Raw genomic sequence first — 24,824 nt, forward strand, 5'->3', positions numbered from 1 at the left:
ATGACATTTATAAAACATGTTACCATAGGAGGTCTATTATGATTATTTTTATAAAAAAATAATCAATTGTAAAAAGTGTCATTATAAATATTTTATAATGACATTTTTTTATAAGTGTCATTAAGAAAATGTCATAATAGACCTTTTTCCTTGTAGTGAAATATTCTCATGGCAAATCATTCAGTATATATTCTCTAATATATACTCATGTGTCAACCTGATATTTCATATCCATGACTTGTGAGATTAAGTCATCCGTTGGCCTACATGCTAGTCTCAACTAGGGATGCAAATGAATCGAGCCGACTCAAAAAAATATTTGATTCGTATTCAAATTTATCGAATTCGAGCCAAACTCGAACATGTTCAAACTTTTTTTGAGCCGAACTCAAGCCCAAATTATATTGTTCGAGCTGCTCACGAGCTGCTATTAAATAAATAAATTTTGAGCCTTTCGAATTTATTTTCAAGCAATAATTCGAATAGTTCGCGAACATGTTCAAATATTTCGAGCCAAATTCGAACCTGAGGCCTAATTCAAACCGAACTCTAACCCAACATTTTGAATTTTTCGAGCTTCGAATTGAGCTCAAACTCGAATATACCTATTTCGAGCCAAATTCGAGCCTCAAATTTTTCTACATATTCGGCTTGATTCGATTCGTTTGCACCCCTAGTCTCAATGTATTAATATTATCCTTACATATTAATACTTGATAGGAATAGTTAAGAGTAGTGTTCTATGTATATCTACAATATCTCACTATCAATTCAACCAATTGATATATTGAAGATTAAAACCTCCTACTTTAGGATATTATCACTACAACATTTTTCACCAATGGCAACGCCCAAAAAATGTGGCCTAAAGTATAAAAACCGTTGCCTTTTCTTTAGACAACGATTTTTAAACCGTGGTATAGTCAGCCGTTGCCTTTTGTTTAGGCAACGGTTTTACTAATAATTCGCAACACTATAAAAAAAACTGTAGCCTTTGATGAATATAGCCAACGATTTTTTAATCATTCTATGGCAACAGTTTATGACCGTTATCTATGATAGCAACAGAAAAAACCGTTGCCTTTGATTGCAACACAGGAAAAACCGTTGCCTTTGATTGCAACACAGGAAAAACATTGTTATTGATAACAACAGAGGAAAATTGTTGTCGTTGATAGCAACAGAAAAAATTAATACTGAAAATATACCAATTGAAGAAAATTATACCAATTAAAGAAAAACATGCTCAAAATATATTAATCATCCACATACATATTGAAGAAAATTAATTACGTTGTTATCCAAAACAAAATATTATAATACTCAAACAAATATACTAATTAACAAAGTATGCATCATCTTCATCCACATTTGTCTTAATATTTCTCTACCTTAAACTTAAATCTTTGCACACAAAATATAAAATCATTTGTCATCTATCATTACTGATCAAAACATTTGATCTGCATCCACATTTGACTTTCATCCACTATCAGTACTTGTACTAAAAAATCAAGCTATATAGCATCATCTTCTTCCGCTTCTATGTCCAACATTTGATCTTCATCCACATGATCACCATCCATATTAGGATCCTGTATACAAAAAAAAAGGAATATTGTAGAATTACAAAGAAAACATTAGGTGCATAATGAGAACTGATATTATCTAACCCACTACAGATGTTAGTTTGGTGCATATTCAATGCTTGTAATGTGACACTCATAGCATGACCAACCAAATCTGTGTATATATTACTGGTTATAATTTGCATGTCTCCTTGCATTGCTTCTTCTAGGCCTGTGCTACTGTAAGTGAATCTTTAAACCAATTCAGAGCCTAAAATGATACCTAAGGTCAGAGGTAGAATATCACACACATACTAAGGCATCCATAATATGGTCCGGTGACGATGCCTTGCATCATGAAGATTCAGACTCAAATCCTAGTACATCAATGAGTTCTTAGCCCAAACCTAAATTTCTATTTGCCAAACCCTGAGCAGGTGTCTTTGTTTGATTACACACATTAATTACCAGGCAAGAATAAGTGACTCCTAGAGGAAAAGATGTGTCAGTATAGGTTAATACCCACAACTGAATTTGACTATTTACATTTGAAATTTATCACATGATTATGTATAAAAATAGCCTAAAATCAGTACAAAGTAATTATCGCAAATGTAGGGGTGATAAAAGATGCAACATTTTGCAAAATAGATCTAGCTACCTGTTCCAATTTTCAAACACAATGAAAGTCGAGACCCCAAGTTAGTCAGGTATACCAAGGACAAGATATGAAGATCTAACTAATAACTAAATTTGGAGTCTATTGAAGGATGCAATAAGTCAAGAGGTTACGTGCAATAAGTCAAGTTAGACAGGTATACCAAGGATGCAATAAGTCTATTGAAAAAGGGAATTACCACAAGTTATGCCTTGAGTGCATAAATATTTGAACAAATTCCAAAAATATTTATTTAATATGAACTTCATTTTTACCTTGGGATTATTTGGAGCATGAGTAGTTGTGGATGAACGTAGACCACTATTAGCATCACATGGAGATAACAAAGCTGCCAAAGACTCCATGTCTACTCTTGAGTCATTTTGATTTAACATGGTCCTTAGAAGAAGTTGAAATTTTTGCTCCATTGCCACCATCTCTTTACTATGTTTCACCTCCATATCTTCATGTTTTGCTTCTATCTCGTGCACCTTATCAGTTAAATGTTTGACTTCATTAGCATGCCTTTTCTCAATTTCTGCTATTTCTTCATTTCTTTTTAAGAGTGTAGGTGTTGTAGTTCTTCCATAGCATCGCACTCTCCCTGGCTGCTCTTTGCCAAATACAGTCTTAAAAGCCTCAGTAGAAGGTACACTAGAATTTTCAATCAAGTCTTGAAGTTTTGTCTAGCAATTGTATAAGTAATGTTAATTGTGATAGTGAATAATTACATTTGACATGTAAAGCGTAGAGAGACACTTACAATTGCATTATTTGTTTCTTGATCTAGTTGTTTTCCTTTCTTACTCTGTCGAGTTTCAATGAACATTTCAGCTTGAGTTGGAGACTCTTTATCCTCCATGCTTGCACTCTGCATAAAGAAAACAATGATTTAAGCACTAAATTTAGGCTAATTTAAATGTATGCTTATAACAAATAGAATAGAATACCAATCTCTCCTTTATACAAGCAAAACTTATAGGCCCTGCACGGTGTCTCCATTTTTGTTGAGCAATATTTTTAGCATTTTGATCACTTATTTCCTAAATTCATCAATGAAAAATGAATTTTATCAAACATGAAAAATATAATATAAAATATTACTTAATTATAAAAATATGTATCTTACTTGAATGGTTTCAAGTCTCCAATAATCCATCAACACTCTAAAGTGTGCTTCTGGTATGTCTTGAGGACGATTTTTCAGCCGCTCGCGCATGGTTGTATACTCGGTGAAATGATTTTTCTTAATCCAACATTTATATCGCCTCCAAGCATCATTTATAATACCATACACATATTATCATGTACAGGTTAACATCAAAAGAAAGCAACATAATTTAAGAATTCACTTCTGAGGCATTCTGGTTTGACAACTAGACCCTATATGGAAGCAACTGGGCCATATTAACAATTATGATAAAAATAAAACAGGCAATTATAACATATTGCTATCCTGCTAAATCCGAACTCTACATCTAATTCCATTTGAAAAACATGCAGGGCAACCATAACATGTTTCTATCATACTAAATCCAAACTCTACAACTAGTTCCATAAGGAAAACATGCGCTGTTCAAGAACCAACATATTCACAGAATTCATGCTTCAATCTGTAAATCTAACCACCAAAGCCACGCCCAACAAATGAAGAACCCAACTTCAATCAGTGAAAATCTCAAGCAAAACTTACTATCTCTTCAAACTCCCAAATCCAGAAGAAGCAACCCAAGGAAAACAAATTTCAGGTTCAAATAAAACTTCTCAAGTCTATTCTATAGAAATCAAAAACCGCTATACGATAACAAAGCCGCGGAACTACTCCTACTGCAGGTGAGTAGCAACTTACACTTGGTCTTGCACTTACAGCCGAGAAGAGAACTTCTAGGGTTCGGATAACTCGAGTTTTCCGGCCACTTCTTGCGCATACGTGTTCTCCTTGCCGAGAGGATTGTGAAGATGAAGAAATCTCTCGAAAAACCCCCTCCACCGACCGCCGGAGTGAAGCCCTAGCCTCCGCTGTGTTTCCGCCCGAGCAGAGAATGGCGACACGCCGCGACAGAGAAAGGAGAGTAAAGGTTTTTTTTTTTTTTTAGGTCACGGTAAAACCTAAGTTCTCCCTTTATAACTCCATTATTCCATTAACCAACTACTACTTATATAAAATCCACTCCTTCCTTAATCAGCAATGCCCGCTTGGCACACCTGGTTAACCACGATTTGACCTCCAAAAATTACATAAAAATACTCTAAAAATTCCTAAAAATCTCTAGAATATTTTAAAAGCATTTCCCAATATTTTTAAGGACATTTAGAACTCGAAATAGGGAAAGTTGGGTCGTTACAAAACATTACATGATATAAATTAAATTAATATATTTATTATTTAGGATGATATTTGTAAAATGTGTCAGGATAAGGAAAATGCGCGCGCGAGTAGGATTTATTTTAGAAAAGGAAAATAAAAATAGAATTTTTATTTTAGAGAACGGTTATTAATCGTTGGAGAAAAATTAAAAACAACCGTTGCCTAATGTATTTTAAGAGAACGGTTTTTAATCGTTGCAAAATTTTTTTAAAAAAACCGTTGCCTAATGTATTTTAAAAGAACAGTTTTTAAACTGTTGCAATGAGAGGCGTTGCAAAAAATAAAGAATATTGTAGTTTAAATCGTTGCTTAATGTAGCGCAACAATATTTTTAAAAAAATATTAAAAATCGTTGCCTAATCTATTTAGTATAATTTTTTTAATAAATGTATTTTAGAGAACGGTTTTTAATCGTTGCATATTAAAAAAATTTATTAAACCAACACTATTAAAAATCGTGGCCTAATGTACTTTAAGAGAACGGTTTTTAAGCCGTTGCAATGAGAGGCGTTGCCAAAAATAAAAAATGTTGTAGTGTATTATACTTATTCATTCGGCATTGAATTGAAATAAATATAATAACCAACTTTGTCCTTTATTAATAATGGAATACAATATAAAATGAGCCTTTACAATCATCTCATAATTGGTACTAGGGCTAATACTAACACTAGACCCAGCATGTCCTGCACACATGGTAAAGAGGTTAGACAAATAATACATCTAACTTTAACCTATTTATCATACATCAAAATCTGATTATCAGTGCAACCTACACCAACAAATATTATCAGATCCATTGCCTATTTAACCACTAATTCTATTCTTAGAGATCTTGTAATGAATTATTTACTATATTAGTTGATAAGGCTCGTGATGTATCTATTAAATAACAAACGATAGTTGCTTTATGGTTATAGATGAAAGGAAAAATATTATTGAACGCTTTCTAGGCATTATACATGTAAGCGACACTACTGCCTTATCACTATTATTGATTATTTATTGTGCCAACATGGATTATCTATATCTAATTTGCGGAGGCAAGGATACAATGGATATAACAATATGAGAGGAGAATTCAATGGCTTAAAAAGCTTAATTATGATGAAAGTCGGGTTATTATGTTTATTGTTTTGCTCAACAACTATAACTTATACTTGTAGCTATTGCTGAAAATTACATGAGGATTTTTTTATTTTTTTTAATGTGGTTGGACAATTGAACAATATTGCTTGAGCGTCATGCAAGCGAAGAGATATACTTCATAAGAAACAATTTGAAAATGTTATTAAAAGAATTTGCAATGATGATATCTTCACTAGACAAGGAATGAATCAAGAGAAAATATTAAGAAGATGTGGGAGCGCACATTGGGATTCACATTATAATACACTATTGATTTTGATATGTTTGTATCCTTCAGTTATTGATGCCCTTTTATTTGTTGAAGAGGTGAGAAAAGATCACAAGCAAAAGACACAACTAAATAAATTGTTGGAATTGATTGGAAAATATGAATTTATATTTTAGATAAACTTAATTAAGAATATCTTGGGAGTCATGAGTGATTTATTGCAAGCTTTATACAGAAAATATCTAGACATCGTAAATGTCATGACTCTGGTAAGATCAAGCTAACATTAACTACAAACCATGAGAGATGATAGTTGGGATTTTTTTATTGAATGAAGTTTATTTATTTTGTGTTAAATATGAGGTAGTCACCCCACATATGGAAGATTTCATCTTTCATGGGAGATCACGATGAAATATTGAAGGAAGTACAAATCTTCACTATTATCGCGTTGAAACATGTTATGAGGTGATAGATTTACAATTTCAAGAGTTGAACAGTTGCTTTAATAAGGTGAACATAGAATTGTTGTTATGTATGACTTCTCTTGATCCATCAAATTCATTCTCTGTTTATGATAAGAGAAAATTGCTTTAGTTTACTCAGCTTTATCCGTTCGATTATTTCCTAACGGAGTTAATGCATCTTGAGCACCAACTGGATAACTTTATTTTTGATATGTGAAGTAGAAATCAATTCTCTGAGGTTGTGAGGATTAATGATTTAATTAAAGAAACATTATTTGTATCCTTTGATATATTTACTTTTGAAGTTAACATTGCTATTACCTGTTGCAACTACAATTGTAAAGAGAGTGTTTTTAGTAATAAAAATAATCAAACATCACTTCATAATCGGTTGGGAGATGATATGGTAAATGATTGTTTGATACCATATATTGAGTGAGATGTTTTTAATACTATTGATAATAAATTTATTATTTAGCATTTTCAAAGTTTGAAATCTCAAAGAGTGTGTTGGTCCCTTGGCGACCGGCTAGAGGGGGGTGAATAGCCTACACAATAAAAACAAACAAAATCCCTTCTCGAACTTTACATCTTTATTAGTCTAACACTTGCATAAAAAAAATAAGAGACTGAAAAAGAAGAGACACAAAAGAGTTACTTGGTTTGTAATCAGAGGATTACTAATTCAAAGAAGTTGAAGCTCACTAAACAATCTCCTTCAGGTGGAGAAACCTCTTACAGCAATTGAAGTACTCAATTATAGGACAAAACTAAAGAGGAATCAATTATAAGTATTGTTCTGACCTTCTGGGACCAGAGTTATATTTATGGCCTTGGTTGGGGCGTCTGGAAGGCTTCCATGCACCTGGAGGGGATAAACTTTTATCCCCATCGTAACGGGATGCGCCACGTCGCGCTTGGATAGTTTTATGGTTTGGGCGCCTAGACTAGTTCTGGGTGTCCAGACTGTGATGAACCCATATTAGCGATGATGCTGAAACAAGGAACCCCCGAACCAAGTCCAAGCGTCCGGACTGGAAAGTCAACATTTTGTTGATTTTTTGGTCCCGATCTTCCGCTCCGGTTCCGCTCGCATTTGTCTGAGTCTTCCGCTCCAGTTCCACTGGGTTGGGTGATTTCAGCCATCCAAAATAGGGCTCACCTGAACCCATTTTTCGACCTTCTCGAACAACCTTCCGCTCCGGCTTCTCATCTCTCGAAAATGCCTCACGCCTCCTTCTCGTCTACCTACATACTCTTCTTCAGCACCTCGTCCCTCGGACGCACCAAGTTCGTCAGCTCTCTCCCGTGCCGTCCTTCTTGTTAGCTGCATCTTTTGCTCGACTAATAACAATTATGAACTGAACCTTAATCTGAATCGTAATCAATTTTCAAGATTAAATTAAAAATTAAAATTTTTTTAACAGCCAAACCAAGAATTCATGCCATGACGGAGTCTCTATGAAAGAAGCCCCATGGCATAGAGAAGAACCAGCTCGGCTAGTTACTCAGGATTATGGTTTCACATAAGGATGTTCAGTTGATTTAATTTTCAATTATGATATATTTGTAAAATATTTTCTTTTAAATGGGATTAGAATTAAGGAATGCTAATTTCCTGGTCCATCACAAGTATCTTTTAATTTATTTTAATGAAAATTTTTTATAGTACCAGATCAATTATTTCAGATTTGCTAATATCTCTGATCTGATTAATATATATATTTTTAAGTCATTTTTGACAACATGACTGTTTTGGTTTTTTTAATATTAGTTTAATAAGGTTAGACTCAGCCACTTCTAGAAATGAACCATATAAAATATTACTATATGAGATTTTAAAATTAAAATTTAACATGTTGGAGTATATTTTTTTATATCTTGGATTAATAGTCATTCATAATTTAACTTTTGTATATTGATCTAGGGGCGAATTGACGAAAATATTAAAACGAACGAATTATTTTTTACCACATCATTTATTATCTTTTGAAAGATTTCTTTTATTGTTGTCCTATAAGCATAACTAAGTTGGTACTCGAATATTAAAATTATTACATCGGATAATAATTGATTTCTGTGAAATTTATTCTCCGGAAGATTAAGAACTCTTCACTTACGGGTATACTCTAATTTATTTTTCTTTATACCCACGATGAAAAATATTTGGGAGGAAGGAAATCATGCTTCATTCATTATCTTTTGGAACAGCATAACCAACGGTGGCACGAGCTGTCTGTTAACACTGGTCCTAACTGCAAAATACAAGCTAATGGAATGGTTTATGCAACATATTTTATTTGCCTTAAACTATATCTTGTAATTTCGAAAGCATCAGCTTATTATAACATCATCCCAAATTGACTTCTCGCGTTTGCTTGGAGTATTCAATCATGAAAAATAATATAATTATTTAATAAAGCGTGAATGTTAACATTAACAAGTTTTAATTTTTTTTTTTTTTAAAAAAATAGGGCCTGAAGGGTAAAATTCAAATCCGTACCCACCAACCAGAACGCATAATACAAGAAATTAATTCAATATATCTGGACAGATGCGTTCAATTGAATGGATTAACTCGTTCAGTGGCGACAAAATGACGTCCCTATTTTAAATTACACCAAAAGGTCTTTCTTTATTCCTTTTTCATTGTTGTCCCCACGCCACTAATTAGTCTGTTGATTATAAAAATAATTTCTCTTCGTCGATGTCCGTTGCGTGCTATTAATTAAATCTAATTAGTCACGGATAATGATGTAATGGTTAAAGTTTTCAATAAATAATAAAAGAATCTGATTAGCTGTATAGGGTATTAGACCATCTCCAATTTATAATACAGTATAATTTTTATATTCAAATGGTATAATTTCAACACCTACTCCAACTTATTCACACCATATTACATTAAAAAAAATATTCTTTAAAATATTTTATTTTTCTTATTCATAATTTAATTATCATCCTGTATTTAAATTTATTAATATTTTTATGATAATTATTATATTTAAAATTAATACTTCATTAATATTTGATAGATTAAAATTTTTAAAATTTAGTATCCAACTACTGGCGCCACATGTACGTATTAGATATTTTTTTTCGATAAAAATCTACTGGATACACGAAGTTAAAATGAAAACACGGATTCAGATATTTTTCATGTCCTTTTTCATTCGGATTGGATATTAACTTCTCCGTAGGATGAAATTGCCATCGGTAACAGAATAAGAGAATGAAGAAATAGTTTGATTCGCGGATACACGTTACCGCATTAGCTGTTCCTTCTCCCGGTGGCAACGCGCGCGGGTAAATAAATCGAAGACAGCGCCGGCGGAGAAGAAGGAATCGAGAGGAAGCAGGTCAAGTGCTGTCTTTGGGCATCGGATCGATCGGACTTTGGGTTCTTATTGTTTGCTTGATCCTTTTGATCTTCGTTTCGGCGGTCGATTTGATAGTTTTGGCGATTTGGGGGAATCTTACTTTTGAGGAAGGGGATGGTTGGGTCTGATCTGAACAGCAAGCGCGGGGGGTGGCTCATAGACTACGGAGGGGTAAAGGAAGATGTCCTTGAGTCCGGTTTCCTCTGGGACACTCGAATCGTCGACGATCCCTCCGCTTCAAGGTGATACTTTTGTTTTCTTCTAGTTATCCTATTTTGGATCGATAAAGGTTCGGTTTTGGGTTTTAATAGCTTCCATTGTTGAAATTATTGAATTTATAGCTCGATTGAGTTCGATTAAACATGTGTTTATTCGATTGTCGAAAGAACTGCTCTTTTGGTATTACGGTTTCATATTTAGATCAAACATATTTGGCAGATTTTCCGTGCTACACCCGTTTCAAAATTCCCAACAATTCCTCCAGCTCTTATATATATATATATATATTTTAATTCTCAAAGAAGGTTCCTTACTATTTAAATTTCCAAAGCATGCTTGTTTTTTTCTCTCGTTTTTTCAAACTTTCAAACAACGCTTCTCACTTTTAAAGCTTGACGGTTGCAACTTGGCTTCCAGGATTTAATGAATTAATCACATTATGTTCTGAAGAAACAAAAAAAATTGAGATGGGAGGAAACTTTACTTGATCTATCTTCCTCTGGTTTTGTTTGCACTTAATTCCTGCATCTTATACTTCAATTTTTTGAATTTTTTTTTCTTATCTAGTATTTAACTTGCAGTGCAATGCTTGGTTTTGATGTTCCACTCAAGGAGGATAAATGCTCAAACAGTGATTCTAAGAAACGGTATGAGTCTATTTCTCTATCTACTGTATTGATTATGATGACATCAGTGTTCGACTGAAGTCATGGAGTTCAAAGGTTTTTCATTTTTTATTTTTTTGCCTCTTGTAAACGATTATTCATCAAAAGTTGTTTGCACTCATAAACAAACTATTCATCAGGTAGCTTCTATGTGTCCAACATCGTTTCCCTTTTCATCTTTCTTCTCGGTACCAATATTGTTCTTTCTATATGTAATAAAGCATTTGATCATTAAGGAATTGTAAACGATGTCAGAGAAAATCTGACCCTTGGATGAACTAAGATTCTATTAACTTTGTGCAATTATGAAACTGAATTCTAGATACTATAGTTCATAGTTTTGATGTAACAGTAAGATACATTGGCATAAATCCACTCTGATTAAAAGGTTTCTTAATTTGCCATCCTGCAGAAACCGTGCGGAATCATGTGCTGTGCCAGGATCAAAAGCTCGCCGTGAGAAAATACGTAGAGATAAACTTAATGATAGGTAACAGATGTTCACTTGTTTAAAATTTTTCATGCGTTGGGCATATGTGAGTAAGTCCATCCTCATGCATATTGAGTGTATCCTGCTCTAATCTTAGGATGTTTTCTTCACAGGTTTACAGAATTGTGCTCTATCATGGAACCCGGAAAACCTCCTAAAACAGATAAATTTGTCATCTTGAGTGATGCCACTCGTCTTGTAAAGCAATTACGGTTTGAAGCAAAGAAGTTCAAGGAGTCAAATGAAGCACTTCAGATTTCTATCATAATGTTATGCTTGTTCTTGTTATATTCAGTTTAAATGAGTGCAAATCAGTAACTGTGGTTGCTATTTCTTGTTATATTCAGTTCTTCTTCAATCTGTTTCAACTACGAAATCTTAACAACTAGGAAACTAAATCCAACTTAACAATCATTTGTACATGCTTCAATCAATTATTGAACAACCAGCATTCACCAATGATTAGTTGGCTAAGTTATCACTTGGTTGGCATGCTTGCAGGCTGAGAAATTGGAACTACGCGACGAGAAAATAAGGCTGAAGTCCGAGAAGGAGTACCTAGAGCATATGCTGAAAGGCATTGACAGTACAACCCAGTTTGTCACTCAACCTGCTCCTTCAACACTCCATCTTGCATCAGCACCAGCCTGCACGAAAACCATCCAGCATCCGAACTACCTACCAATCGGAATGTGGCAATGGATACCTCCTGCAGCTCTGGATACTTCTCGGGATCATGTGCTAAGGCCGCCTGTTGCATAGTCATTCCCATTAATGTTTCATTTACTTTCCTTAACATCAACTTCCTGTGTTGTTCGATAGTGTTGTCCACTTATCTAAAGCTGCCAGAACTTATAGTAATCTCTAAGAATTTGAAGCCCCATTCAAAGCTTTGTTTGGGATCCACACAAGGAAAACTAAAAATCTTCAGCCTTGTTTCTGAAATTTGATATAGTATGCCACTGTTTCATCCTCTACTATTATCATCAGCATCTATTTGCATATTATGTTGGGAGCAGAAAAATTAAAAAGAAAAGAGAAAGAAGAAAGATGTGAATGTTGGCAGTGATTTTTTTTAGCTGTTGATTATCTTATATTCGTGGGAAATTTGGAAATCGATATAATGTAAACATCTCATCAAAGATTAATAACTACGTTGTCGTACTAGACGAATCACGAACTTGGATTATCTCTTCCAAAGCATCACAAGAAGCTTCTCAGGCTTTAATTATATTTAATCTCGAAAAATATAAATATTATAAGGAAAATTGATTTACATTTCAAACGTAGTCTGGGTGGTGTAGTTGGTTATCACGCTAGTCTCACACACTAGTGGTCCCCGGTTCGAACCCAGGCTCAGACAGCCTAATTTTTTTATTCTTCTGATTTTGTACGTCAATAACTTCTTCATATTTAAAATCAGTAAATTTAAAAATGTTTTTTTAATAAATATTTCAAATATATTTGCTATAATTTATATAAATTTAATAAATAAAAGTTACGAAAAATTACTAGCATCTGAATCAAAGAAAAGATGGATATATAAGATTAGATATATTAGATATAAAGCAAAGAGAAGTGAGCAATTACAATTAGTTAGAATTGGATTAAAATATTTTGTAATAATTTTTTAGTTTTAACTATAGTCTTAGGAAATTATTGTAATATAGAATTAAGAGAGAAACTATTTAATAAATTTTCAGGAGATTTAGGTAAAAAAATACATAAGATATGGACTGATATGAAAATAGCACCACATATGATAATAGTTGAATACGTATTCAATACATTATTTCTATCTAAAAAGAAAAATGTACGTATATTCACATAAAAACAACTCAAAAATTAGCAATATGATTTCTGTAGTCAAATTTATACTTCCCAATAGTATGACCTTCGTCAAACTAAAACACGAGGTTGTATGATTGATGATGTGCTAGAGGAAGGGGGGGGGGGTGAATAACACTCGTAGCTTTTTCAGAAAAGGTTCGTGTAAGAGTTTGTGCAGCGAAAATAAAAGGAAGCGAACAACAAGCAAACAAAAACCAAGCTGCCATCTTTGGTTTTACTTGGTTCGGAACCTGTGACGACTTCAGTTCCAAGACCTGCGATCGTTGATCGCTTTCGTTGGGCAATCACTATAAGTTTGAGAAATCTTTACAGAGATGGCAAGTACAAGTATTGAAATTAAAAAACATAATTTACCAACAACAAAGGATTAGCAGTTAGTAGATTGTTGAAGCAGTGTTTGGACGTCGTCGAATTGTCTCGGAGCAGCACACAAGGAAGCAGAAGATGTTCAATTTTCGATTATTCCGAAGTGCTGGTCGAGGCCCCCTTTTATAGACGAGTTAAACTTGATCTAGATCCACTAATCTCGGGATCAGTCTTTGACTCGACACTGATCGGTCGACTGATCCAGGTGTTCGATCGACCAAACCTTCTGAACTTGCCTAGCTTCCCGTCCAAATTTTGTCGCTTCGGATAGAGCCTTCGTTCAGTTGACCGATCCCACCATTCGGTAGACCGATCCCGCTTTCCTCGCTGGCTTATCTGGTCCGATCACCCTGGCTTGACCACGTCGACACTTATCTACTGTTCGGTCGACTAAACCCATGGTTCAACCGACCGATCCCTTGGTCTAACTCGATCTACTTGTTGGAAATTTGATCTGTTTGCTTGGAGGTTCGGTCGACTGATCCGGACGTTCGGTCGACCGAATAAGGCAAACTTTGACCCTATAAAAATATTAGTCGTCCGGCAAAATAGAGTTAGAATAATAGAATATGAAATTTAACTTTTGACAGTCTCCAAACTATCCCGGTTCTGACTTTCGGATTTCTCGGAAATCTTAGGTCGAATCGACATCTATTGTTCCCTCTTCGGGGAATGCGTTCTCACCTACTCCTTTCAGGAGAGTTTACCTTTTGCCAGACCGGTCCTCCAGACCGTCTGGACTTTTTCTCAACGTCCGAGACTTCAAGTCTTCATACTAAACGCCCGCTCCATGACACATCCAGACTTTCACCTGGTTTGCGACTACCAGGATTTTCACCTAGAGTCCCTGACTCTAGGGTTTTGCCCAAAGTTCTCGACCCGCCAAGACTTCGTCCAATCCCCTAGATTAGGACTTCGTGCCTAAACACATCTAAGACTTTCCTTTACCTAGGATTACCTCCCCCTAGGACCCAGGTTTACCTCCCCCTAAGATTTTTCACTTGCCTAGAATTCTCTAGGACTTTTGCCTAAGAACATTTAGGACTTTCCTGCAATATCAATCACACTTGTTAGACAACAAGTAACTTTCACTTTGGACTATTTACCATAATCAAAACTTAGGTTCGATCGTCTAGTGCTCGCTGCACCAACAGAGGTAACCATAGAAGTACATCCTCAAGAGTACTTAGGCAACTAGTAGAAAAATAAAAAATAGTAAGACCAAGAAAAACATACTATGCAACAAAGAGTATAGAAAAGAAATCATACTTAAATAAGGATAAACATGAGAAGCAAAATTAGTTACATGAACTAATTTAGACCTAGTTGAAGTACAATCCGATGTATCTGATACCTCTTCAATCTACTCGATCATTTCAATAGCTGATGTGGAAGAAATACCATCCACTTCTGACTATAGCCTAGTCAATTCATTTTTACATCCTTCTTATTCGAAAACTTATCTAGACATACCAAGTTATCTAGAAACTATAAAATACCAAAAAAAAAAAAAAGGCAGAAAATAATAAGGGGAATTTTTCAGATTTTTTGGAAATTTTTCGAAAATTTTTCGGAGCTCGTATGGACGAGTTAACGAGGATAAAAACGGGGTCCGGGAATGCCTGTTTAGGCTACCCATTTAAGCGAGGAAATGTTTATTTTTATATTTTCTTTTTCTTTTTCTTTTTCTTTTTCTTTTTCTTTTTCCCTTCCTCGCCGTTTCTTTCTCTCCCGCACGCCCGACGCCGATCCCTGCCCTAACCGCCGCTGCGGTTTCTTCTCCCCTCTTCTCATCTTCTTCCTCGCCGAACTCGATTCCCCCTTGCCTCTCCTTCTTTCCCTTCCGATCCGCACAATCGCTGCACATCGCCGGCCAAGTTTCAACTCCTCTGTGACGTCGCTGCCGCCACTTGAGGCCGCACCACTGTGAGCTGATTGCCGCTGTGCCCTCTTGCGCTGCTGCCTTCCTCGACCACTCTCTGCCACACCGACCTCCGATCATAGTCAACACTGAGCCCTAGCCCCGGCTGACCCGCGATTTCCTTTCTTCTCCGGCCACCTCCGCACGGACGCATCCCGGCAGAGCCCCTCACTAGTCTATTTTGATCTGCCCCTTTTCGTGCCCTAGTTCTTTATTGTCGAGCCTCTCCCTCTTCGTGAGTTGCTGCCGCACCATCAAAGGATCTCAGCCCTAGATCACTAGCGTCGAGTTGGGGCTCAAAGCACAGAGGTAGGGTTTCTGCCCTAATTGGTGAATCGGGTACTTGATCCTTATGTGGTGTTGACCTCTTGCTTTCTTTGTGATTCGGTTGATTCCAGTGAAGTGAGATTCTGTGATCGTGAGGTGAGTCCAGCAGAGAGGCTATTTTGCTGTTGGGTTTTCTTGGATCCGGCAGTCACTCCTCCAGCACCAACACGACTGTGAATTGAGGTAAGGTTTAGGGTTTTGATCTTCGTTATAGATGATTGCTAGTTGTGTTAACAATAATTGTTAACTTAGGTTTAGAATTAATTTAATGGTGTAATTAGGGTTAATGAAGCTAACCCTAGGTGGTCGATGGATTAGGAATTTGTTTAGCTATTTGTTTATAATCAACTTAGCTAAACTGTACGATTTACTACAGGACTGTTGACACGAGACGAGTATCTCGATTACCGGATTGATCTTTTCCATTGTAGGCAGGTACTTTGACTTTATGTCATTTGATATGCATAATAATGTCTTTAACAAATAGCAACGATTGTGTTTTCTTATCTGTTTCGGTTGATCACTACTCGATCTGTTACATGCTTGGTTGTTTATTTGCTATGCACCTCATGTTAGTATTTACCTGATTATGCATATTTATAGAGGTAGTGACACAACCATGTTATTTATCATCTTCAGGACCTAGAGTTTTTGATACCTTATATGGTCTGTGTACTTTGATTTGATTCACTTTCTGATGGTACACATTTTACATATATATGGATTATTGCTATGCTGCTCAGTATTTTGTCATACTTAGTATCATGCACCATTCGCATGATTGCATGCTGCGCGATAGTCTGCTCCATTATTGTTGAGCACATCGCCAATTACATCACTGTCGGTGCTCCGTTGGTCCGCTCATGGGTAGCGTGACGCAGCGTGGTAGCACGTCAGTTTTGCTCTGTTCGGTGCTCCGTTGGTCCGCTCATGGGTAGTATGATGCAGCGTGGTAGCACGTCAGGGATCCCTCCCCGTCATGGTGTACTGGGAGATGAGAGCATTGCGCTCCCCCATTTATGATTTGGGGTAGGAGTATGTGTGTACTTCGACAGCATCCCGTCCACTCGGTCACTCATCAGGAGCAGTGATGGCAGAGTGCACGGTTGTCACAACCCTACCCACTCGGTCTCACCATTGTGTGTGACATGATTGACTGGCGTCAGGGGTGACCATGACATTTGCATCATATGCATGATGCATTTATTGCTTGTGTTTGCTGCATTTACTTGCTGCATTTATATGGATGCATATGATTGACATGCATATAGGATTTATGACACTCTTGGTCTGACGACCTGTTGTACTTATACCTTGGTCCTGGTTAGTACAGTTTTCTCCTGCTTTATTTCAGTTGTATTTATCCTTCTTGTATTAGGAGACTGTACGCATGATTAGTGCTGGTTGTTATTTTCTTTATTACGCATATCAGTTGATACCCGCTGAGTATTGGACTCACACCCTCCTCCGTTGTTATTTTCAGGTTGATGCTGTCCGGAGAGAGTTCCAGTCGCTAGTCCCCTGCAGTCCACGAAGACGAGTGTTGCTCTTTTAGTTTTTCTTATTTAGATTGTGTTTAGACTTATTCTGCTTTTAACATCTGGACTTGTATTAGTTTACTTTTGGATATTGCCTATGAGTTTTATTGGATTTGTTTTACTACACGCCTGCCGAGACGGCAGAAGAGGTAAGTTGATTTTATCGTCGGATTTGAACTTTATGAGTGTAGTGGAGTAGGACATCAGTTTTGTGCTTTATGAGTGTAGTTGAGTAGGGTTGTTTTTGAGTCTTCTTATTAATATTCTAGTTTGTCAACTATTATACTGCGTGGATGTCTCTGTGTTATATTTTTATTACTGTTATTATTCCGGTCGTGTTGGCTGATGTATGTGTGACCCTGGGGGCGATGTAGAAAGTTTCATATTGTCCGCCGTACAGGGGAGATGCTGTCGAAATTTCTTTGGACAGGGACTCTTCCGAGGCGTGACAGAAACTCTAGGTGAACAAGACTACATGTTATATAATGACCTAGAAGGATTTTGGGAAACTAACCTACAAAAAAAATTTAATGTTCAATCAACTTAGTGTAAAACTTACAAACAAGTTTACATGTCCACATGAGTGGATATTTAAAACAGGAACTGATAATGTTCCTTGTTTTTTTTAGCTATTATCCTTCTATAGATAAATGAGGCACATATAAGGTCTACCGAAAGCAAACTTGTAATCTTTACCTTCAACAACTATTCTTCAATACACAACCCATAAATCAATCATCCAAAGGAAGTACGCGGAACATTTTACTTGAAACAAGGGTTTTTGTATTAGAGACACGTATTCATAACTTAGAAACATAACTAGAGATGATGAATACTAAAGTAACTGCACTCCTCCTTAAACAATCCTTACCAACTCTTGATAAAGGAAAAAGCTTGCAATTAGCTACCCCTACATATACTGATTTAGTCTTTATAAAAGCTTCTAGTATTTGCAATACGAGAAAAACCCTAGATATTAGGGTCAAATGTTTTGTCAACATTCATGGATATGAATTTACGTTACATGTCTTTTTAGATAGCAGAGCTACCAACTCTACAATAGATGAAGCTACAATTCTTTTTGTCTTACCTCAGACCCTTATTAAAACAACTTCACAACCATTAATCAGTACTCAGTTTGTAAGTATCTACCATAAATGCCAACAAGGTATTACTTGGAAATGCATTTAATGTTTACCTAATGACGTCGCGATTTTCCACCTTCTGTCCGATCACGTGGAGTCCGTTCAGTAGATCTTGTGTGCGAGCATGAACCTAGCTCGTTGACTCACCTTCCTGTATTTTTATATTATATAATTTATTCAAAATTAAATCATGTTGACTTACTTTCATATCGAAAGTTCCCTCATGCAGCTCGATCAACTTCTCTCATAGTTCTTTTGTGCTTGAGAATGGGCCGACTCGGTTCAGCTCTTCTTTGGTTAAGCCGCATTGAAGGGTGCAGGTTGCTTTGGCATCAACCAAGATTTTCTTCATCAAGATGGTGTCCCAATTCACGCAGGATACTAGCTTTCCTGCGCTATTGAGTGGAAGTTCGAGACCAGTTTGGATGATTATCCACATCTCGACTTGCGTCTTGAGATGGTACTCCATTCGGCTCTTCCAGTAGCCAAAATCCTCGCTAAAGAAGAGGGGAGGATGTGCAGTACTATACCCTTCTTGGTGGGCCATTTAAAAATCTAGCATGACAGAAAAATGAGAAACTTGTTCCAAGACTTGGTATTGGATTAATAGTGCGGGAATAAGATAATATAATAAAAACTCGAGTGGTGTTTGCACTGACTTCGAGAAACGAAAGAACTCGATCAATAAAATAGATCGAAATGTGGTAATTTTATCGATTTCGAAAATAAAAAAAATACCACGAGAAAAAATTGCTTGAATGGTGGTTTCACTGATTTGAAGTGATTCCGCTCTAATACCAATTGTAGGATCAAAAAGCGCTAGAGGGGGGGTGAATAGCGCTCGTGACTAATTCGTTCGTTTCATAAATACACAATGGAATATAGAAGTAAAAAGCAATTGCTAACACTTTTGATTACTTGGTTCGGAGCCTGTGTTGACTCCTACTCTAAGGTCCGCGATCATTGATCACTTTCGGTGGGCAATGGCTATAAGCTCGAGAATCTTTACAAGATTAATTACAAGTATATAATTTAAGTGCAGAAAAAATATACCAACAACTAACAATGAGAAAATCTGGACTTCAGGTTGTCGGAGCAGTGTTATGGCTTCTTCGGATCGTTTTGTTAGCAGCACATGGAAGAAGTATTGCGAGTATGAGTTGTTATTTGGCATATGCTCGGGCCCACCTTATATAAGCCGTTGAGGGTGCCTCCAACCTCCACAGGAGGCGCCTCTAGCCCCAAGTCTTCCGCGTTGATAAGCTCCGCGGAGTTCGCTGCTTATCCACTCGAAGGCGCCTCCAAGCTCCATGGAGGGTGCCCTCCATCCAGCGTTCGAGGCGCCTTCCATCTCCTTGGAAGGCACCTTCGCTCCTTGCTACGAGGCTTCATCCAAGGCACCCGAGGCACCTTCAAGCTCCATGGAGGGTGCTTCGGGTACTGTTCATCCGAGGCTTCCTTTGGGTAACTTCATTCCTGTAAAGCATATTAGTCCACAAACAAAGTATATCCTACAAAACCAAGTTAGCACAATAATATAAGATAAATATAAGTACTTAACAGTCATCAGACTATCCTGTTCTGACTTTGTATTTCCTCCAAAAACCCTAGGTCGAACCGACGCCTACTGTTTCCTCATCTGGGAATGTGTCATCACCTACTCCTCTCAGGAGAGTTTACCTGTTGTCAGACCGATCCTCCAGACCGACTGGACTTTTGCTCAGCATCTGAAGCTTCCGGTCTTCATGCTAGACGTCCGCTCCATCACCCATATAGACTTCTACATAGTTCGCGACACTAGGATTTCAACCTAGAGTCCCCGACTCTAGGATTTTTGCCCAAAGCCTTCGACCCGCCAAGACTTTCCGCCTAGGGTTACCATCCTCTACGACCTAGGGTTACCACCCCCTAGGGTTTTTCACTTGCCTAACTGTAGCTAGGGATTTTGCCTAAGAACCCTTAGGACTTTCTTGCAATCTCATCAAAACTTGTTAGACCATAAATAACCTTAACTTTGAACTTTTTGCTATTATCAAAACTCAAGTTCGGTCGGATGCTTCCCACACCAACAGACTGTTTTGGTTAAGCATTTTTTAGGAACCCATGCTTGGACTTGATTTCAAACATTTTGACCGATTACAGAAATGTATGGTTTGTTGGTTTTGTTTGGTTTATGCTAAGTCTCGATTTGTTGTACACAGCTCGTTGCGACCCAAGTACCAATATTTAGACACTTGGATCCCAATTTGAATTTTTTTGATGTTTTCTTGAGTCACTCGACTTGTCCTTTTAAGTTGGAATTTTCTTCCTCAAGTTTCGCAACTTGAATTGAAGTTCCAACTTGAATTGAAGTTCTAACTTGAACTTGGTTAGTTAAGTTACTTAAGTTAACTTGTTCCTTAAGATAGTTTATTTCCTTAAGTAGTAAGTTATTTTATTTTTTAGATTTTGTTAATTTTTTAAACAAGCATTTTGTTGGTGCAGTTAGCACTAACGATTTAACCCAGGTTTTGATGAATGACAAATAGGTTAAGTTAGTTTTGTTGTTGTCTGACACTTTGATCGAGTGTGCAGGAGAAGTCCAGACAGGTCGACGGGCTGACCGGATGTCTGGCACGAAGTCCAGCTAGGTCGACGGGCTGACCGGATAGCTGGCGAGAAGTCCAAGCGGGTCGACGGGCTGACCGGACGCTTGGCGAGAAGTCCAGCTAGGTCGACGGGCTGACCGGATAGCTGGCGAGAAGTCCAAGCTGACCGGATAGCTGGCGAGAAGTCCAGACGGGTCGACGGGCTGACCGGACGTCTGGCAGGTAAGTGAGGTAAGTCACTGGAGGGGAGTGACTGTGAGGACGCGTTCCCGGGAAGGGAACATTAGGCGTCGATCCGGCTTAGATCCATTTCGGATATCTAAGTCGAGATCGTGACTAGATTCCGGTCTCGGAAAGACGGAATCTAAGTTATACTCTTTTTATTTATCCGTTGAACTTTAACTGTGCTGACAATCTGTTTTACAGGATATATATTTACCTCGGACTAACTTTATTTTGCAGGAAAAGGGAGTTTTCTGGAACAAGGTGGTCCGGGCACCCGGAAGGGATCCGGGCGCCCGGAAGGGATCCGGGCGCCCGGAAGGCGAATTCTATCCAGCCGAGTCGTCGCCACGTGGAGCATCATGGTTTGTACAGCTACGTCACATTCCAGGCGCCCGGAGGGGATCCAAGCGCCCGGAACAGCATATAAAAGAAGCCCCAGACAGGAGCTTCAGATCAATTCAATCAAGCTGAGAACTCTTCTACTGCTGGTCTTGCTGCTCGACGTTCAGTGTGACGCCAACAAAGCTCCGACACTACGCTCCGTTCTTTACCCTTCTTGTCGGTATTTGTTTTCAGTTTTCATTAGCATTCACTCTACGGTTCTTTTGTAATCATCATTTCGAATTGCTAGTGATTGCCCAACGAAAGTGGTCAAGGACCACGGGCCTTCGAGTAGGAGTCGTCACAGGCTCCGAACGAAGTGTCTATTTTACTTTTCCGCTGCGTTTAAACTCTTGTTTTTCGAATCGATATTCACCCCCCCTCTATCGAATCTAACGGTCCTACAAGTGGTATCAGAGCAGGTACCGCTCTGATTTGGTGCAACCACCAATCAGACAAAGAGGGGGCCTTTCGTTTTTTCCCTCCAAAATTGTTTTTGAAAAATACATCGTCATCTTTTCACTATTATTTAGTATCGACAAAATATTACATTTTCAAAAATTTGAGATAATATTTTTTATTAATATTTTAATAATATTTTATTATTTTTTTTAAAAAAAAAATTAGTGAAATATTATTTTTTCCAGCACTGCTAATCCAAGACCAAGTCTTGGGGGATTTTGTCTTTGTTTCATTGTGTGCAAGAACAATGTCTTTTCAAGAAGGATGGAACCCCAATGAACCACCACCGTACGATGAAGATTTCAACTACTAGAGGCGAAGAATGGAATGCTTCTTAGGAAGCGTAGATATCGATTATATGCTAATATTGAAAAAACCTTCTCAGAACTCGGAACTGAATAAAAACGTAAGTAAAATTATTTGTAATATTTTACCTAGCAATATCATATGCAGACTAGAAAAATACAAGAATGCATATGAGCTGTGGACCCAATTGATCAAGCTTCACGAGACGCCAATGGAGCTAGAAGATCAAGTTAAAGTCGAATCCGGACTCGAGTCAGATCCAACGGAGAAGCCTGCTGAATTAGGGGTTGCGCTCAAGGTTAGTAATATTTACCAAAACACACTTGCTAGTAGTAGTTTAAAATATGTGCATGTTAATTTGGATATATCTGAAAGTATATGTGAAAATAGTGTACATGACAATACTTGCGAAAATACCCCTAGGACATTTTCTGATAAAACAAATATAATTAATTCAGAAAATACAGAAAATACCCCTAGGATATTTTCTGATAAAAAAAATATAATTAATTTAGAAAATACAGAAAATCTGAAAATAATTAATAAATCTAAAAATTCGAATTTAAACCTAAACAAATTTGAAAATTCAAACAAAAAGGATGACAAGGTCAATATCAATCTAGACACAATTAATAAATTGTTTAATAATCTAGACAATATCAATCTAGAAAATTCTATCCAAACCCAAGATAATTTAATTAACAAAAAATTAAATTTTAATGATAAGACTTATTTAATAAATTCCACTAATTATATCAACTTAAAAGGTAAAGAAAATATAAGGATAAAATCAAACACTTTGATAAAATCAAAACGGAAGTTAACAAACTTAAATGTCAAAGATAACATATTAAACAAAAATAATCTAGAAAATTAAAAATTAACAATTAATAAAAAGTTAAAAGATAAACCCTTAAAGAAATATAATTCAAACAATTTAATTAACTCAAAAATAAATAAAAACCTAAACTTTAAAAATAAGCTACTAAAGAAAGATAAGTCAATTAACCCAATAAAATTAAAATTGAAAGAAAATTTAAATATTAAATATACTCTCTTAAAGAAAGATAATTTGACTAATTTAATTAATTCAAAATTAAAAACTTGAATCTAAATTACAAATTAAACATTAAATTTTAACCAAAACTTAACTATAATAAAACCAGAACTAAAAACTAAATTTATGGCCAATAATTCAGGGGGAGGCTCCAGAATAGCTGGCACCTCCAAAACTAACCTACCCGACAGGATAACCCTAACCAACCTACCCGAAAAGGGTAACCCCAACCAACCTACCCGACAGGGTAATTAGGACTAGTTAAAGAGGGTTCAAGTTTAACTTGAATCATGGTACTGGTGAAGTTTTTTGATGATAGTACGATGGGGAAGCTTGGGCATCACATGTCTAGAAAGATATGGCTTCAATCTGGTGCATTTGGCCAAGTGGAACCGACCGAAGCTACCTTTAAATGGATCCTAACTAGTTAGACCAAGGTTTAATACTAAGCTCCGTGGATAGGACTATTCGGAAAACCTCGAAAGGTTGGTTACCTCTAATGACGTCCAAGTGACTCACCAAGCTTAGAAGTTTATCCGAAGAATGCCTATTTGTTGAGACCAAAGCTAAACCAGAATCTAGCACAAGTTAAACCAAACTCTGTAATTAAATCTAATTCATCTCACAAAATTACAAGATTCCCTGATTGATAATCTAGATCGGGTGAGATGAATAAGGATTAAATTAATTAATTTTCAAACGAAATTAAAATTAATTAAAATTAAATTTGGAATTTCAAATTCAAATTAAATTAAAATTAATTAAAATTAAATTAAAGTAAAATTAATTTTTTTTAAAAAAAAATCTATTTTAAAGATTAAACTAAATTTTTTTTAACTAAAAAATTTATTTTAAAACTTAATTTTTTAACTTAAAAATTTATTTTAAAACTTAATTTTTTTAACTTAAAAATTTATTTTAAAACTACTTTTTTTTAACTTAAAAATTTATTATTTTAAATTAAAAAAATTATTTTAACCTAAAAATTTATTTTAAATTAAAAAATTTATTTTAACCTAAAAATTATTTTAACTTATTTATTTTAAAAAAAAAACTATCTTTTAAAATTCTTTAAAAACTATTTTAAAATTCTTTAAAAACTATTTTTTTAAAATTCTTTAAAAACTATTTTAAAAATTCTTTAAAAACTATTTTAAAAATTCTTTAAAAATTATTTGAAAAATTCTTTAAAAACTATTTTTAAAATTCTTTAAAAACTATTTTTAAAATTCTTTAAAAACTATTTTAAAAATTCTTTAAAAACTATTTTTAAAATTCTTTAAAAACTATTTTAAAAAATATTTTTAAAATTCTTTAAAAATTATTTGAAAAATTCTTTAAAAACTATTTGAAAAATTCTTTAAAAACTATTTTAAAACTCTTTAAAAACTAATTTTTAAAATTCTTTAAAAACTATTTTAAAAATTTTAAAAACTATTTTTTTAAAATTCTTTAAAAACTATTTTAAAAATTCTTTAAAAACTA

The 24,824-nt window shown here is 35.7% G+C and overlaps 1 protein-coding gene and 1 non-coding gene across 2 annotated transcripts; both read left to right on the forward strand.

The window, feature by feature from the left end:
• The first annotated feature begins 9,610 nt into the window (after positions 1-9,610).
• On the forward strand, positions 9,611-12,161 carry LOC121986409 (transcription factor bHLH115-like). The gene is made up of 5 exons (XM_042540352.1): positions 9,611-10,040; positions 10,599-10,664; positions 11,095-11,172; positions 11,286-11,441; positions 11,674-12,161. The coding sequence occupies exons 1-5, from the start codon at positions 9,913-9,915 to the stop codon at positions 11,705-11,707; spliced, it is 462 nt and encodes a 153-aa protein (XP_042396286.1). The 5' UTR covers positions 9,611-9,912; the 3' UTR covers positions 11,708-12,161.
• A 300-nt stretch (positions 12,162-12,461) lies between these two features.
• TRNAV-CAC lies at positions 12,462-12,535 on the forward strand. The gene has a single exon. It is a non-coding gene; the product is annotated as a tRNA-Val (tRNA).
• Positions 12,536-24,824: the final 12,289 nt, after the last annotated feature.

Source organism: Zingiber officinale, chromosome 1B, assembly GCF_018446385.1.
Source record: "Zingiber officinale cultivar Zhangliang chromosome 1B, Zo_v1.1, whole genome shotgun sequence".
In the NCBI taxonomy this organism is placed as follows: Eukaryota; Viridiplantae; Streptophyta; class Magnoliopsida; order Zingiberales; family Zingiberaceae; genus Zingiber; species Zingiber officinale.

Bases quoted from the DNA above. Each gene is read 5' to 3' on its own strand.
- LOC121986409 (XM_042540352.1), top strand. From the start codon at position 9,913: ATGGTTGGGTCTGATCTGAACAGCAAGCGCGGGGGGTGGCTCATAGAC. The intron at 10,041-10,598 runs GTGATACTTTTG...TTTAACTTGCAG, and splicing joins GACGATCCCTCCGCTTCAAG to TGCAATGCTTGGTTTTGATG. The intron at 11,442-11,673 runs GTTATGCTTGTT...GCATGCTTGCAG, and splicing joins CTTCAGATTTCTATCATAAT to GCTGAGAAATTGGAACTACG.